Source organism: Synchiropus splendidus, chromosome 1, assembly GCF_027744825.2.
Source record: "Synchiropus splendidus isolate RoL2022-P1 chromosome 1, RoL_Sspl_1.0, whole genome shotgun sequence".
NCBI lineage: Eukaryota > Metazoa > Chordata > Actinopteri > Syngnathiformes > Callionymidae > Synchiropus > Synchiropus splendidus.
In genome coordinates this window covers 64,193,502-64,211,991 of record NC_071334.1, presented here as the reverse complement: position 1 = coordinate 64,211,991, position 18,490 = coordinate 64,193,502, and the positions used below count along the sequence as shown (strand labels likewise).

The 18,490-nt window shown below is 44.3% G+C and overlaps 1 protein-coding gene across 1 annotated transcript; it reads right to left on the bottom strand.

The window, feature by feature from the left end:
- Window positions 1-3,514: 3,514 nt before the first annotated feature.
- Window positions 3,515-10,046, bottom strand: LOC128767443 (zona pellucida sperm-binding protein 3-like). The gene is made up of 12 exons (XM_053879552.1): window positions 10,042-10,046; window positions 7,454-7,511; window positions 6,634-6,924; window positions 6,470-6,572; window positions 6,230-6,348; window positions 5,550-5,772; window positions 5,171-5,348; window positions 4,958-5,075; window positions 4,695-4,786; window positions 4,497-4,618; window positions 3,988-4,089; window positions 3,515-3,633 (listed from the first exon to the last, which is right to left on the bottom strand). The coding sequence occupies exons 1-12, from the start codon at window positions 10,044-10,046 to the stop codon at window positions 3,515-3,517; spliced, it is 1,530 nt and encodes a 509-aa protein (XP_053735527.1).
- Between the last annotated feature and the right edge of the window lie 8,444 nt (window positions 10,047-18,490).

Sequence of the window (18,490 nt, the reverse complement as noted above, 5' to 3'; positions counted from 1 at the left end):
TCCCACGCAGCAGAACATGGCGTCTCCAGATGATACAGGAAGGGGGATTTTACAGCACATTTCAATACCCTCCAGTAACACCCTCCTGACTGGTGGGTACAATAGCTTCTGTCTGCCCACGGATGCTTAGCATTACTTTACATGGTTGGGTTTATAACCGTCCTCCAGGTCGCATTCCAAGACCATTGTCTCAAACACAGTCCTTGACCTTGCTGCAGAAGTACAGCTGAAGATAAGAGAAGTTCATTTTCATTATGCAGCTCAGACGCTTGTTAAATAGAACAGAGATGAATATCTGTAAACATTCAGGTCATGAGTCCATCGCAGGGCACACACACCATTCACACACACGCACAATTTTAGAGTCCAACTAACCCACCGAGCATGTCTTTGGGCTGTGAGAGGAAACCAGAGAATCTGGAGAAAACCCACCCACGAGGCTGCTGTGTGGCCCGGAGTGACTATTACTCATTCCATATACACAAATACAACCACGGTCACCAAAAGAGAAAGTCAAGGGCAATCTTACTATTATTTTGTTTTAAATGAATAAATCACGATCAAAATATGAATCAAGTCGGACAAAGAATCTCAATATAAACCAGAATTGCCATATTTTCCTGAACGGTGCCGAATGCGTTCTGTCACAGCTCTAAAAACTCAAGCTCAGCTTGTGTTCAACTGTTCCACTGGTGTCTGGATCTGAATGAACTTTTCGTTTATGTTTGTGTTTTGGAAGAAGTCATTCCTGTCTTGCTTGTGTTTGTGCATGACTGTCTTTCATCTTGTTGCTGGGCCGTGTCCAGCTGGTGCATCATTATCTTTGGCCTCTTTAGGCGCTGTTTTGCAGGTGGACAGTGTGGGGGGGGTCAGCCTTGCTCGGGTTGGTAAACCAGCACGGAAGCCTGCGCCGCATGCAGGAACAAACAGCCCATTCAAGGCGGCCTTCACACAATACCGTATAAAAGCTCCTCTCTTGCTTTTATGGGCTTTTTAATTATGTCTATCCGTCTTCAGGGTTTGCGAGCAACAGTTCATGATGAGCCCTATTTCACCAACGTGCTGTCGGGGGCACTCAGCTGAAGGGGGGGAGGGCGAATTAAAGGCGTTAAAATATGACTATTGTTAGCAGGGATGGTTTTAGCTCACGGCGTGAAGCCACTGCCCCGGTGTTTACAGCCATTTTTCTCATCGGCGAAAATCTGACTCTGCATCAGCCTGAGTGAAGATCGGCGCCAACTGTCTGTAAAATTAACTCCACAAATCATCCAGGCGTGAACTTAAAACACCTCAGCCGGTTAGAATTTACACCTCAATTCCAGGTCGGACCCGGCTCTAAAGCACCGTGATTGATAAAAACAATAAAAGGCAGTAATGTCAGCTCGGAGCAGAGATTTTATAATCTGGTCATTCGATGCAGGCAGCAAGTGAACCTCTGTTAAGAGCCAATTTGACCTGGGTGACCAGACCGAGGCTGCTGTGCAAGCCAGGGAACGATATAAATAGGTTTATCAGCTCTGGACACGGTGGCAAGTAGGATCAATTTGATCATGGCACGTTCATCCATCCTCATACATTCGCCGGCGCTTTTAAGGGCAGAGGAAGTACACACGACTGGGAACAACGCCGCCTATAATCCAACCCCGGCTTTCGAAAATGACCTGTGGGGATGTGGCGTCTTCCATTTTCCATCTCCGCGGTGCCTCCTGGCCAAATCTTGTCCTTGCAGAATAACTGCCCAAAACCTGTTTCTGCCCATTCTTGAAGATATAACCAGCTGGATGATATCAAAGTTCTGACAGTATTTAAGGGTTTTCACTTCAAAACTGGCCTGGCTTCTCTGAAAACAACTCTGGTTGAACACCACAGTCCACTTCTGCTTCCTACAGTTAGACACCCTGAACTCATGCCCTCACACATCATCTTAGAAAAACACAATCACATGGCATATGAAAGTTCAAAGTCTCCTGTCTAAACTAACTCTCTCCTCACCGGCATGAACCAGAGATGTCATCTCAAACAGCACACCACCGCAGTTTTGGCTTCACCACATGGCTCCCAGAATTGAAGACCATCTTGGGCTGGACCTTGAAGACAAGGCATCCAGGACCCTCAATCCAAAATAAACCTTGTATCTCCACTATCAAAAAGCTTTAGAAACGTATTTTTTAGACTTGTATTTAAGTTGCTTTCTAACTGTGAAAGCGCTGGTCTTTCATAGACTTACGGACCGGCCAACTTGTGGACACTGCTTAACGTAGAGGAGGCGATGTGCTGGATGGGTTAAAGCGACTGACAGCTCCACTGAGCAGTGTCGGATGTTCATTTGCCCGAGTGACAGATGCTATAGTGAGCATGGAGTATGATGTCATTGACTCGCGCCTCATTTGAAGATCACCAGACCACAAGATTCAAAGAGCCAATTCACACCGGAGCGGTTTGGGATTCTCAGAAGCTCTGCACTTTCTATCAGAACAGCCCACGTTCACACAAGTGGGAGGACGCCTCTAAATGTTACTCAGGTGGAAGTCAACTCATTGGTTTTCATCCAACGATCAAGCACGCGACGGAGACAGTTATGTGAAAGGCATCTGGTATGCACCAAGTGTGTGTGTGTGTGTGTGTGTGTGTGTGTGTGTTCAGCAGATGAGACTGTCCAATATAATACACCCACCAGTGATGTCATGGTTCACAAGGTCAAACCAACTTTTATTGGGTTCCAGACGTGAAACAGCTTAACAGGTTTCAAACCATTTTTCTTCTGTTGTACGGAAACCAGAACAGAGCCGTACTGGTGTGAGAGGCCTCTCAGGTCATGAAACTGGAACATTATACCTGCCATTCTTATAACCATGCAGATTAAAGTAAGACATTTTGCATTTGGCAAAAAAACACTGCTGTCATCCATCAAGTTGACTCAGGACAAACAGGAAAGTGTTTGACAGTCGGGGTTGCCATTGAACATTGCTCACCTGACTGATAAAAAGCTCAGGTGAAAATATTTTTTCACATTGGAGGAAAAAAAAAAAGACTGTAACCTTCCCTCAAAGCCCTGTCAGCTCCCCTTCATCAATATTAGAAATGATGCACTCCACTTTACAGAGCTATCATGCCAAAAGTCATATTTTACGATGCCTGTGGGCCAGATGAAATCTGATCACAGACCGTAATTGGCAAGAGAGGTTAGTCTTTCTACTTTAGTTAACCTGCTCACTGTCTTGGTCACATTGAAAGAGACAGCTTTGAGGTGAAGGCCACAGAGCGACCCGGACTTTCTGATCAGATATAGATCGCAGGACCTGAAGTATCAAGCTGTTTGCGTCTGTCTGTCTCTGTCTCAGTGTCTGTGAGATATATATATATATATATATATATACACATATATATATATATAGATAGATAGAGGGAGAGCTAGAAGGATAGATATTTTTTGCTTAGTCATGAGGAGGTTAATGTGCTTTAAAAGTTGACAGAACAGCCGAGTCGTGGGTTATAAATGTTTTATTTCTCTCGGTCAGGTAAGAGCCTGTCCAGGTGGTTTGTGCAGCTGTCTGTAAACGACAGCAGACGTGCACACCAGGAAGCCCAGCAGCACCACTGCACCCACGCCATTCTTCAACACCACTGACTGACCTGAGGAGGGTCAAAGCAGTTGGTCCCTCAACATCAGCACATTTGGAGTGCGTGTGCTTGTACTTCTATCTTTGTGAGCACCTGCATGCGTTGAGAGTGAGAACATTTTGGCCTGTTCTCACTTTGTCAGATCTCATTCTGAGGGTTAAAATGGCAAAATACCTAGGTTATTATAATTGGGTTTGAGTTTGGTTTAGAGTTTTATGTTAGGTTTAGCCATTTGTTTTAGATGGGGAGGTTTAGGGAAGAGGCTGGGGAAAGGGTTATGTTAATGTATGTCAATGACGGTCCTCACCAAGATAGAAAGAAACCTGTGTGTGTGTGTGTGTGTGTGTGTGTGTGTGCACATCAGACCTGCTGAACTCTGCTGAGGTTTCTGCTGCTGAGCGACAGGCTGTGGAGGACGCTGCACAAAACTAGGACCCAGAGATGCCGTCTCCTCCCACCACCACTGACCTGAAACGAAAACATGTTTGCACTGATGAAATGGAAAATGAATCTACATATTCCAAAGATTGTTGTTGAGTTAGAGGGATTAGCTCCGACTCAAGACTCCATAGATGCCAAACAGCACATGTGCCAAGAGAAAGTTTGATTTCTAAACTTCTGGAAAATAGTTTTTTTTTTTTTTTCTCTTGGTGTATGCACTGCATAACAAAGACCGTGGACTATAGATGATTTCAGGTTGCATATTAATGCATAGTTCCAGAACCTTGTCACAGACCCTGTTAAGATTCTCCAACTGTGAGAAGTGGAAGGTCTTCAGTCACTATGAAGACACACCAGTCATATTATTACACATACATTGTTTGGGGACAAGTCCCTAAAGGATCATTCTTCTTCCGTTACAGACCAAATCTCACTTCTGCTTCCTCGACTGTCAACAGCACCAGGATCTTCTGCGTCGCGGCGCCTCCGTCGCTGGCCACCACAGCTGCTCTCACAGCAGCTACACACTTTATTGTCTCCACCTGATGCCACCCATCTGTCCATACAAACATCCCGTGAGAGATTACAAATGCGAACACTTCCTGTCTCTTATACAACCGTGACGTACGCACCGGTTCGCTTCTGACAGGAAGGAGCAGGCTTTGTGCTGCGAGTCCACTGGCGCCGCCACAGTTGTTGCCTTCAGGTGACATGTAATGTTGAGCTGAGGAGTTTAACAAAAAAGGGAAAATGTTAAGGAAGCGTTTTCTGTTGTGTTGATCCAAGCAGACCATGAAAAAACATTGACCACCTGCCTATTAGGCTCCAAGCTGCCAATTCCTCTTAAGGAGTAAGCTTCAACTTCAACATGTTTTGGGAATTTAACGCAACTCACGGTGGTCCTGTGGTCCTGGTGGAATTGGAACGCTCTGAGCTGGAACTGAAGTTTATCCTCTCGACGTCGAGGCAGAAAGTAGGACTTGCTCCCCGCCTGCGACGTGTCACTGAAACACCTGACATACAGCAGCAGAGAGAATTTGTGATGGTACATGTTGGGCAGAGACAAGCTCATGGTTCTGATCCGGATTGATGGCTTCATTTGTTTCACCCGTGGTTGCTGATGAAGACGTGTCTGGGTTGAGAGTTAGGGTCGTGGCTGTTTGTGGCCACACAGCTGTCCACGTAGATCCTCAGAGGAACGTGGTTGCCTTGAAGAAGAGACGCCTCGACGTGCATCGAGTCACTGAGGAAGTAAATGTTGGACGGCCTCTGAAACTGCCAGTCCTCTGTTTGAACACACATGAGTGGAACTTACTCTTCTGAGAGTGTGACATCACTCTCACTTAACACTTAACACATCTTATACAATGCAATACAGAAAACCAGATTCCAGGATGAAGACAGTGTTGGCGTACTTCAAGCTCATCCCAATTGTTTTGGACCAGAGATGAGAGCAGGTTTCGTGAGAAAAAGCGGTAAGTCATCACCTGTCATGAGGTGCAAGGAGAAGTGCAGCTGCTGGCCTGATGACAGCCAGGAGGTCGCGGGCAGCCATGTCGGCGCGATGGAGTCACTGCTCACAAAATGTCGCCTCTGGTAGTGGCACTGAACCAACATCTGGGCCGAGTTGGTTCTGAAGATGAAGCTGCCGGTGATGGGTGATGGAGAGTAACTCAGAGTGAAGGAGTAAATGAGGGCATCATCCGTCATCTGGAGGACACAGTGGAGGAGGACTGTGAGAGTTGTTGCCCGGAACTTCTTTCTAAGACTTGACAATACGGTGGAGCAGGTCTTTCACCCAACCTTATGTTGCATTGAAACTTTTTTTTGCACCTAAAACAATGTTATGATGAAACCAAAGTCTTGGTAACAAACAAACTACCATGCAACACCATGCAAAACAAACACCAGAGCAATGACGACACAAATGGAATTGTTGAAAACCAACTGAAAACACTTTTTTAAACATTTATGTCCATAAAATACGGTGGGCTTGAGCTATCAAAACTGCACTGATACACAGAATGGAGCCACTCACAATGGTCCAGCCATTGTATTGTGTTTCCTTTGTGGCTAAATGGTGTTGAGCTTAGAGATGATGCAGCATCTAAGCTCAAGAATAAACCTAAATACATGCATTAATTATTTTAAAAAAGGAAATAAAGACCACGGCGGTGCTGCCACAGTCCTGCAGCTCTGACTGGAAACGCAGGACTTGGTCAGAGGCTTCCCGGACACCGCAGCCGCCGAGAGTCAGATCACCTGGTTGGATCAGCTGATTGTTTCCTGCAAACAGCCAAAAAAATGAGCCCAGTTGAACCCCAGCAGAATAGATTGCCTCAAATTCGATGGCATTGATCGACAGATGGTGTTTAAATCCCGACAAATTGAGTTTAGAGGCCAGTACCGAAAAAGTTTTGTTTGACCTCCACGGTGACCGTTCCCTCGCCACAGAGCACAGCCGTGCTGTTTGCAGGAGCAGGAAGTGACGGCTGGAGTGTCTTCACTGGCTGGAAAAGCACCTGCAGGTTTAGGTCAGGAACATTTGAAACAGAACCGTTTACTCCAGACAACCTTGGACTGCTGAGTCGTAGGTGGATTCAGATTTGGGCCTTGAACTAAATGCCTCTTCTCAGCTGCTTCTCTGTGCTCCAGATCGTCAGCAGCAGGTTCCAGTAGACTCACAATCTTCTGCTCTGGTGTCTTTGGTTCCTCAGCTTGCTTCCTGAGCTGGAACTTCCTGAGTCTGTAACTGGAATGGAAGCGGTTCAAATCCCTCCACCTCTGAGTGCTGTTGAACTTCATCTTCTCCAGCTGCTCATGTGGGTCTGGACTCACTGAGTACTCATTTTTTGTTTGGTTCTGGGCAACAGTGCAGGAGAGAACCAGAACCAACCACAGCAGAACCAGGTCTCTGGTTTCCATCACAACATTCAGATAAAAATTAAACCCAGGTGGAGAAGAAGCTTCTTCCCGCTGCTGCCTGAGACAAAGAATCTGCCTTGACTCCGCCCACCTCTGATGACTTGATTGGACTCCATCCTGCTGGGGTCGTTCAGGTGAGAGAATAAATCAACTTTTATGCATAGCATATCAATGCAATCTATAGGCAGTAAATCAAATAAATAATAAAGATTTATTCTAAAGTGAGTCCACATCAAGTCTCATGAAAGGAGACTTGAACAGACACGTGTTCAAGTGTCTGTCTGTCTGGTTATTACAAATAAAGGTTCAAGTCAGATTAAACTACAGCAGAGAACGAATACTTCATTCAAAACTTGAGCATAAAAAAAGAACGTGACATCTTGGTTTAATTCGCCAACGTCCCAGGCTGCTAAGTAGGTTCATCGCCCCCATGAGGATGATCAATCTGCCTCCCATGAGAGCTTACGCTGCAGCTTTTGGGCAGCAGGTCCCTGAGTGTCACCATGGGAGGGGGGAAACTGGGACTGTGGACAAATGGAACGGAATAAATTGAGCAAAACAGTTTAAAAAAATAGGGATTTGTGCTGAGCACATACATAATTGTTCTAAATTCAGACGCAAATAGATGACAAGCTACTGTAACAGCATGAATAATGAACTGCTTCCACCCTTTCCAGGATCAAACCCAATTGTTGTCATTGCTTACTGACATTTTAGCCGTTAGTTTCCCGGTCAAACATCGTTGTTAAAATTATAATGAGATTTTTTTTAAAGGAACTTCTGTTTCAGAGTCTAAATGAGTTAAAATCAGATGCAGACAGCAGGATTCTCGCAGCCCCCGACTGAGGGGCTGCTGTTGTCAGGAACTGGCTTTTATCTTCCACTGATCACTGTCAAAAGAGAGGTGTGTGTGTGTGCGCGCGTCGTCTCACTAGAGTGGGCTCAGTCCACGGCTGCCAGTCAGAGCCCCTCTGCTGTCTGTTTCTAACTTAGTTAGTCGCCACTAATTTGGCCCCCAGGGGGCCCTAATGTTTCCCCCTGGAGGTTTCTGAAAGGCTGCTTCCACCTCCAAAGAGTCGCACACGCTCTTTTCCATCATATCTTGTTCCCAATAATCCGGATACATCGGAAGACTCTTAGAGATGCTTTTTAAGAATGGTGTTTACAAAATCCGATAGATCAAACATCACAATTGCCACAGGTTTTACACCAAACAAATAATGCGTGTGCTTTTCAGTTAATGAAATGACACCTCTTAAAGTGAAATTTCTTTACTTCAGTGATGCATTTATGGCCAGATTATTTTATTATAGTTTATTTTTTTAATGTGTTCATTTTAAAATTTTAGAAGCTGATTTACAATCTTATCCGACTTGGCATACTCTGAAAGAAAAGGACAGTCTTAAAGAAGAGGGTTAAACCCCCCCAATATTAATATCAATACTAAATCACTTATAATTTGCTCTTTTAATATTAGGCATGTCGAGAGGTGGCCCATGGGCACGGTCCAGCCCTTGATGTGATCATAGATATGCAGTAGAATAGCTAAATAGATATGCAGTATCTGAGGCAAAATTTGCTGTAATGGAACACAACACACACAAAACCAACAGAAAGAAAAGAAAAACAAAAAGCAGAATAAAAAGGGTCTTGTTTTTGACATGTTTGGTTTGCAGCAGATGGGGGATATTCAATGAGGGAGTCACAGATGCTGCTTCACAACCACACACATGTGCACACACGCTGTCACATTGTGCTGACAGCACAAAGTCATGGCTGCTCTGCAGAGCACAGATTACAGTCGTGGAAGCTCATTAAAAACATGTCGCAGTAGATAAATAATCGGAGCCTGCTGTTGTGGTGGGCGAGCTGTGCTAAATATCAGCAGGTTTCCGTGAATAGATGTGTCGGGCAAACGGGCTGGTGACACTCCCCGATGACTTCTGCTGGAAAGTCTGTGCTACTGAATTACAAACAAATCTGTCTTCTATCTTAAGATAGTTAGCGCCTTATATTTATATATTAATGACAATTTCACATGACCATCTACCAATAACTTACGTGTGGAGGGTCTTCGCTCCACTGGAAACAGTATCCTAGGTGACCTTTAGATCCTAGTTTTTAATCTTTTATGGGACATTTCTTTCATCAAGACTAATTTTATTTGTGTTTTTTCTCATTTCACCAACACACTTTTAGCCTTCAGATGGTTTGTGTTCTCTACTGCAGTTTAAAGCCTTGTTCTCCACAAGTGTCCCAGGTCTTGATCCATATATAAGATACCGTCAGTGGCCTTCGGCCTGCTTGAGCATGATTATGAGCTTTTGTCCAAACAGGTCCTGGACCGGTGCCAGAGCCTCAGCCACCCTGACCATCTCTGGTGTCACTAAAATGGAGACCATGACATTTCCCATGAAGACTGAAGGTCCCAGCGAGCCCTCAGCAGCTCTCCGTAAATGGCCTTTGTCGCTGTCTAAAGGTCTTTGCATGCAGAGTGATTGACAGGTGTCAGCACCCGCTGAAAAGGGAACAATGGTGGTGCTCCGGAGTTGAGAGTTGACCTTTACCCTCCCATTCCAACCTACAACATGAGCTCCCAACCTTCCCTCGAGGGACGTCTCTGAACCAACGTTGTGAGCGACAAAAGCGCTAATCTGATGGTATTTACTTGTTTTCCATCCCCTCTTGTTCAGGTCCGATGAATCATACAGCTCTTTTTTCTTTCCTGGTGTGTTGGCATACTGTATGATATGAGCCACGGTTCAAGAGGGAACATTTGAAGTTTGACTGAAGTTGACTAATAACAATAAAGTCTGCGTTTTAACAAACCGTTCGTTCAATTTTGACATTTACAAGTCTTCATTTTTATTACTTTCAACTCAATGACTCGGAAAGTTCCAAACATATTTTCATGGTTTTTTCAGGAAATGGCGAAAATTGAACATTATCCAGCTGAATTCAGGAATAGTTTGAGGGAATCGTAATTCACTTCTATGGCTTCCAACAGCTGCTATACAGGCAAAACACCTCATTCACTCATATTCTATTGCTTACCCCATAGTCCCCACTGGGGAGTGCAGTGGGCTAGAGCCTATTCCTGGTACTTAGGGTGACCTCACTCACATCCACCAACAATTTTGAGTACTCAACCTGTTTTTTGTGGGGGCTGTGTGAGGAAATCTGCAGTCGTCTGGCTGTGAGGTGGTTAGGGTTTAGCACGGTAGCCTCCTCAGAGAACTTGACTTAATCTGACACACGACACGGTAAATGAACTTCCTCTGTGACTGTGTTGTCAACATGCACTGTTACTGTGGCGTCAAACCGTTTGTTTTTTTTTTGTTGGTAAATGATATCACTTTAGCTTTGGCAACTTGGAAAAAATGCAAAGCCAATGTTGCTTGCAGCCTAGTGAAGTATTCATGCTCATACAAGGTTTAGATTCCCATAAAGACTTTCCGAGCTTGTTTTATTGACTCAGTGTTTTAGTGGAGTCATGTGAAACAAGCAACTTCATTCAGGGGAAGATGATGTTGAATACAGCTCAGACTTTATGTAGTGAAACGGCTTCTGTCATGGGAGTCCATCCCAAGGACTATTTTGATTCCACTCTGCAGAAGAAACCCAAGCACAGGGAGGTCAGTCAAACTCCACACAGCGTAGGTTTGTGTCAAGCTGTAGTTAAGCCCACCACCTTCTCGTTGTGAAGCTGCAAAACTCCAAATGACTTTAGAGAAGATGCAGAGGGTTTGTTAAACAAAACACACAGGCACAAACAGCCAGCTTACCTGCTTGTTGGTATTTCCAAGTAGTCAGAGTGACAAATGACACACCAATTCCTGCTGCGAAGGTCATAGGAGACCCCTGAGTTCTGTTCCCAAATGGAGCGCACCTCATCGAGCTGAGCAGCGGAGTGTGCAGTGGCAAATGACTTTTTGAGGACTTTATGAAGTAATAAGAAGCCAAAATCCTGTAATTCCCTTCAAGGTCGTATTAATGGCAGTGCTCAACTTCATATTAACAGTTTGAGGATGTTGTTGAATTTCATCCTCCACAAAAACTCCAACCACAAAAATGTCATCCATGTTGGGTCTAATGGTCCAATGGTGTGAGTCATGGGACAGTGGTGCCATTTCATCGACAGGTTCCCATGGTTCTCCTTCTCCTGAATCTTTGTCAGCAGACAAAGTCCTTAAAGCTTTCTCTGTTACCAGACCTATACGACATATCATCTACAGCAGGATGTTTGGAAACGTGACCTTGTTCTTTGATTAAGTGCAAGGCAGGAGATAAATAAACCCAGAGCATTAACATGAGTATGTGGATGCTTTTAACCAGAGTGTTGTGGTCCACATGTGGGTGGCCTTGATGGAAACATAACAGTTCTCCACTGGTGACTTGACATTGTTTTATTTGCTGTGTTTATTCCATTACAATGAGGCAGAGGCTGTCAACGTGGACATGAACATAAACGGTCGCAGTCAAACGGAGAAAGCTCCTTAAATGGTCAGATAGTGGCTGGTGAGACGGCAGCCTTCCCTCCTGTCATCCTCTGAATCTTTCTCACTTATGCTGCAATTCAAGCCTTTTGTTTAATAAACAATTTGTCAGTGATGTATCGAACGGCGGCGATAATTCAATTGTCTGTGAATTGTGCACGGAGGCGGCAGCCTGCTCCCCGTCTCTCCGTCTGCGCCGACACTGATATTCCAGCCTCCTGTCTTCTCCTGCAGGTGTGTGAGCAGCGGCCATCATGAGGCTTCCATCCTTGAGGGTTTGCAATTACATCTAAACGGCATAATCCGGCGTGATGGATGGGTGTTGCTCCTGCTAACGTCTAGACCCCACTTCCACAGGAGATGGAACAGTTGTCTATTTTTAGTGTCCTGTGGCCCTTTAGGGGTCCGGTTGACTTCAGAATGGCCAACAAACATGTTTCCACTGTCGTAATATAACTCTCAATTCACAACCTTGAAGAAGAAAACCCTGTCATAAGGCGAAGAAACGAGGATATTCAATGAGAGGTTCCACGTGAGCATTCATTCAAACTTGATGGACCGTAACATGGTCAAACTTGGAGTTCTTCTGCAACTGTCTGTTGTCCAACCCCTGCTTTCCTCACCTTGGACCTGTTTTTTTTTATTGTACTTTATTTCTCGAGTGTTTGTTCCCCTCTATGGTAGAGGTGGTCAATTACATGACTTAAGAAGCTACGTTATATATTGAGACTTGTGTGATGTGCCCTGAAACCAAATATAAATCCTAAATATTGGAAGATTTTATGTGCTGAATATCTTGGAAACTATGAGTAAAACAATATATATATAATATCCTGTAATTCCCTTCAATATAATAATATGTTATGTCACTTTACTGCAGGATATTTTAAAAAATAACTTGAATAACCAATAACATAAAATGACAAAAACAACCAATGCATTTCTATTGACAGTTTTCACAGTAAATACAAGCCTTTTATCTATACAGTAAATACAGGCAAAAGGCTCCAAGTGGCTCCTGGGCCACGCTTTGCCCACTTGTGATCTAAGGTTATCAATTGTCACTTTCCCATGTTCAGTATATTCAATTCTTTAATTGTTAAGTCTCTTACACACTTGATGCAAAAGAGGAGAGGCGTCCTCCCAAAATCAATATATCTGTCTTTGGTTTACTAGACACTCACCAAAGCCCTGATTTTTTTAAATATTAGTGTGGAAGGACTAATTATTTTCTGACAAATGCTCATGAAAATTAAAGTTAAATATAAGCTTTTTTGGATTTTACTCACAGATTTAAAAATATATATATGTCACTAATATAGGTGAATAAAACTATGATGGGCTCAGGAAGTCATTTTTCTTGTCAACAATAGGTGGCACTGTTGGACCGGAATCTCACTGCAGTTCTCACTCTCACTTGCTGAGACGACTGAGTGGAAACAGATGATAGATAGGAGATGTTCTTCTGCTCCTCTGGACCACGACGAGGAAAGTATCCCGACGAGCGTGTACCTCGTAAATGAAGACACCAAAAAGAAAGCAAGATTGAGGGAGCAGATAAGCAGTGACCAGAGAAAAGGCTGTTCGTCCTTCCTGAGGTTAAAAAGGAACTTGGCTGGGGTGATGAAGGTGAGTGTTGGGTAAAGTGGAGCTCACAAAGTCACCCGAGGGAAACATGGGAACTGGAAATGTGATTCTGTATGACGTCACATATATGAGTGCAGGGCCTTGAAAAGGAGATGGTCCCGATCAATTCTAAATTCCTCCGGATTATTAGTCCAGACAGAATAAGTGAAAATAAAATCAAGATTTGAAAGTTAATTCAGCAGGCGAGCGTTGGAGGAGGACTGCTTGAGTGAGTTTGAATAACTATACATCTTTGAGTGAAGGTCGAGGTTGTTACCTGACTTGAGACCGAGTCAAAACCAAAGTGAATCCAGAATACCGATGCATACGTCTGTTAGAGATATAAACATTTATCACCTCGGCCAAGAAGGTTGTGTTTTCAACCGACAGACGTGGTAAGTGAGATATCTAGAGGAGGTCAGGGAGGATGTTCAAGATAGGTTCAGGTGGCAACATCGCTAGAGGCACTGACGCTACAGTTCTCTAGACTAGAAAGCACGTTTGAAAATCACCACCTCACACGTCGCCATGGCAACATGCGGCCAATCACAAGGTGAGATATTACTCTCAGCTGCCAGTTACCAACCGTGGAGATCAGGTAACTGCATGGTGCGCACCGTTTGATAAAGTATTTGTTTCTCCCTGCACCATCTCACTTGGTTGTCAAACCAACTCCACCAAAGCAGATGACTCTAGCTAAAAGATAAAAACAAGTCCAGGCTTTCTTAGCACCACCAGCTTCTCTCCCCTCAAGCGCCTTGTTACCCACACTCCCAGAGGTGGACATCAGTGTTGTCATCACCACCACCGCCTCCCGCCGCTCACACTTCTTTCTGCCTTGCTGATCAGGCAGCTCAAGCTGTCGCTCAGGAGGATCAGAGGGATGTTTGCCGGAAAACAACAAAACGCTCAACAACAGACCTGACGACAGGAAGAGTGATTCAAGTAGCAGGTGACAAGGAAGTCGTGGAGGGGGGTTCGTGATGAGTAGATATTGAAGGAAAGGCGATTTCAGATGTTAATATATGACGTATATGTACTGCATCTACAGAAGTGGGGATTCTAATATTAACTAGTGAGTTCCAAATGTACTGGTGAATATTGTAGTTGTGATAGTAGTGGTGATTATAGAGGCTGCAGAAATGCTTGAAAATAAAACACTACCTTTGTTCATTAAGTGACTCACATGAGGAAGAGTAGCCTACTGTAATGGTTCTGCTGTCATAGCTGATGTTCTACTGGAGGATTATTTTGGGCCGTTAAACCGACTCTCTTGAGGATGTGTTAGAACTGCGAGTGATTCAAGTGACTTTAGAGCAAGAAAAAGAATTCCAAAGTCAAACAGGAAGTACCCACCCTGCAAAGAGGAAAAGGAAGTGAAGCACTTCGAGAAAAAAAGAAAAGTGAATGGCAGACTGATGAGACGAAATTCCTGAGAAAAACTGAACATTTCTCTTGCCATTGGTGAATGACTTTTTGCATCGTGGGTGTTCAAACTGGCCCTTCAAGGGCCTGGGTGGTACAGGTTTGTGTTCCTACCTGGCACACATAATTTAACCAATGAGGCGTCAGTGACACCAGACTGACAATTGGCTGATAAAAACGGGTTGGCACAATAACCTGACCCCTGCTTTAAACTAACCACATGTTGGCTAGTCATAGCTTAGTTTCAAAATTGGGATTTTTTAAAAATGTTTTAAATGCACATTTTGCTACATATGAAAGATTTATAGCCCCAAAAAGATGAACTTGATTGTCGATGATATGATGTCTGTCATGTTCGCACCATGATAATGTTATTCATTCAAAAATAAAACTTCAAATTAACATTTTTTAAACAAATTGTACTACACAGCAAACATTTATGCACAACAAAAAAAAGATAGCGCTTGTGAATGCGATGCAGCTCAAGCCACCTGACTAGCTTTATTTTTTTTTTCTTATCTGAAAGGCTGAAAAACAAACTTCAGTTCACTTATTTTACTGTGCTAATTTATGAGATTTTTTTTTTCTACTTTACAACATTTCAAAACGTACCCTAACCCACCTCATCAAAAGGTTTAAGAGGAAATGTTAGAGAGTTGAAATTAAACCCTGAATAAAGGATATTTTGAAAAAGAGAAATTAAACTACACCAGGATATTAGAAGTAACTATAGCTATAGATGACAGTCCTAGAAACATTGAACACAAAACATGGGCCCCACTCTTCCTTCTGTGTCATGGTGCCAGTGGAAGATGATGTGATCAAAGTCGAGACGGAGATGTGCAGCACCAGCTGTTAACTGGGAATTGTTGAACTTGAGACAGACATCAGTGAAGTTGAATTCTGGCAATGACGACTTGACAGTGGCGACGTGGAACATGTTGTATTTATCTACTGAGCCGAGGAAGGAAAGTCGAGTGAAGGTGGAGAGCGCATTGTCAGCCTGACTACTAAATGACTGTCATCCTGCCGGCCGAACACAATAATCGTGGTGATCACTCTTCCGGTCCGACTGTCACGTTCTGGAAAATGTCGCGGTGGAGACTAATATTGACAGAGACTGCTGGCGTCTTGCCCCCGCTGTGGACATCAACACAGGCACTTGTGCCGCCGGCAGCGTGGAGCGAACTCAGTCACCGACATTTATTTCCCTCTGAGGTGCTTTAAGCTTTCAGAAGGAGCCGATCCCTGGGCCGGACCGGCCGTCATTAAAATGCAAGCATCGAAGCCAATACCATCATTGGAAACATGGCGGAAACAAACGACAGCGCGAAACAGCCGGCGGCTAGAAATCATTCCCGCCCTAATGTCAGCAGCTCAGAGTTCTGACAGTGAATAACGGCGCTGGGGACAGAAAAGCAGGCGCCGCTCCCTCTCTCTCTCTCCCTCTGTGACATTCTGAGAGGTATTTACCTAGTAAAGATCTTGACATTTCGCTGCATGCTCTAATAATGCCCTGAAATATGAATCAGAGCCGGCGGTGGAGCCGAGCCCGCCGAGCTTTTGTTAACAGGTATCGATCAGAGCAGTGGAAGGGGAAAGAGTCTGGGGGCCGCAGGGAGCCCCTCTTTACTGATCATCTGTTAACCTTGTCAGAAGTGCTCGGTGGCCAACTCCAAGCGGTGGCTGCGTTGCTTGCGATTGCAGGAGTAGTGATTTCCTCATCAAAGCTAGGAGGCTGCCGACAACATAATTCACATGTTAGTCAGACAGCAGGATCGATGTAGAGACGGAGAAGCGGAAGCGGAAGCTTCAGCGAAGCACAGAAATACCAATTACTGCTGGAAGAAGCTTCCCATGATTCATTTTCGACGGCTTTTCGACGGAAGATTCAGGGATCCCAATGCAGAGTACAATGACTTAGTTGCCTCAACATGGACTACACACACGGATGTATGTCTCAAACAACAGCGACGACTTATAGCATGTCTGTCAACCCAACGTTTTTCTCAGGTCCACAGGGGCACAGCATAAATGAGACCAGCCCAAGACACGCACTCAAGTCAGGCCTCGCTTGGAACAATTCATTACGATTGCACGTCCAATTAGAACGCGTAGAAAACCTGCCCAAATAAATCAGAGACGCCAAGTTTCATGGTTTACAGCATGACAGTTTGGAGAGCTGTGACATAATGAGACTTAAACTATGCCCTCTGAAAGCATTTGAAGGGGATTGTGGAACATCTATTCATCATTCATTGTTTGGTTCTGATGCCCTAATGGAGGAACAGAGGAGCTAGAGCCTTTTCCTGAGAGGCTGGGGGACACCCTGAGCAGGATCCCATCCAGGACACACTGAGACAAACAGCCAGCACACACCTACAGATAGTTTAGAGTATTCAATCTGCATGTCTTTGGACTGTGGAAGTGTGAAACTCACACAAGCATGCAAACAAAGAACATACAAACTCCACACATAAAGGACTGAAGTTGCCCACAGCAAACCTGCAACTTTAGGTCACTATGCGCCTAGTTGCCCCTAACTGCCAAGAGCCCTCCTCGGCCCCCCCACCTACAGATGTTGGATCTGCCTTTCATCCACACAGAGTCACTGTATCTGATCTGCTTCAGTGCTGACACACAAAAGCAGCTCAACATCATCCTCGGTCCACACGCAGAGCAGTGCACCACTACAATCCTGTACTAGGTTTTTTTTTTCAGATTTGCATGAAATGGCCCCCGTTTTTAAGAGACACCTTTTTGACTCGGACCAGAAAATGTGTGTCTCCGTGTGAATGTAACCACTCCAGACACTACAACAAGAACAACTAGGCACTGCTGCGTGAGTTCCATTAACAGCTGCTGCTCATAGCTAGGAGCCCGGAGAGAGGTTTGACAGTGATATTTCCCCAATTCAATGACACAAATTGAAGACACGTCACTGTTGTGAATCCCCCTGATGACCGGGCCCCCGCTGCAAGCACGATCCCTCCTCCTTGCAAAGATGCACTTGAGCACTGCAAGGATGAAGCGTAACTACTCAGCAGTGTTTTTCTGTGAACACCGGGCCAGATCTCTGTATCCAGATGAAAACAAAACTGAAAACAAACCGCAGTTGAGTTTTTTAAACTGCAGTTTGCGATATCAGAAAGTATTGGTTTGTTAAATTCAAACTGAATTCACATGTTTTGGGAACATTTCTTGGGGCACAACACGTAACACCGTCAGACTATTACAAAAGACAATGGATGGATGGAATAATTTGTTAACATTTAATTTAATATAACACCATTTTACGTAGAAAAGCAGGGCATTTTATATTTTCCTAGCTTCTGCCGTTGTAGATGGTCAACCAATGATCAGACTTTAGCTGGATTGGTTGTGAATATAACCTAAATGAAGACCCCAGAGGCATTGTGGGAGTCTCATCATTAAACTACGCTCACAGTTTATAGTAGATGGAAGTAAGGGGCCAGTGACGTCGCGCCAGTCTATCTGTAAATGCTGATCTTTCATTCAAGAAGCCCCTCAGGGGGATTCATACTTCATTACTGTATTGCATGCATGACCTCCAGGAGCTCATGAAGAGTGAATACATTAATATTTTTCATTTTAATGACGTGCAATTTCAAGCGCACGGCTCATCCTGGCTACTGTAATTCTCAGCAGCAGTTGAAGGTAATTGCAGGAGGTTGTTGCTAATGGATGATAAACGGCCGGCTGCCGGTGGATCAATAGCGTACAGTCTGAGGAAAGCAACACTGATTGGCGGCGTGACGTCATTTTAATTTCATTTTGAATGACTCGCAGGAAGAAACTGACTGGGACGTTTCTCTGTTTGACACAATATTGCTTTTCTTCACAAGGATATTGGAGAGCAGCTGCAGCACAATAACAAAGTAAATTTCCTCCCTGAAGCTAAACTATAATAATCGGGTGTAATAAGGGAGTTAGCA

What these genes read in the sequence shown, in the direction of transcription:
- LOC128767443 (XM_053879552.1), bottom strand. An exon ending in TGCTGCCCAAAAGCTGCAGC is followed by an intron (nt 6,925 to 7,453) that starts GTAAGCTCTCAT and finishes ACTGTTGCCCAG; the next exon opens with AACCAAACAAAAAATGAGTA. An exon ending in CTCCTTGCACCTCATGACAG is followed by an intron (nt 5,349 to 5,549) that starts GTGATGACTTAC and finishes GTGTTCAAACAG; the next exon opens with AGGACTGGCAGTTTCAGAGG.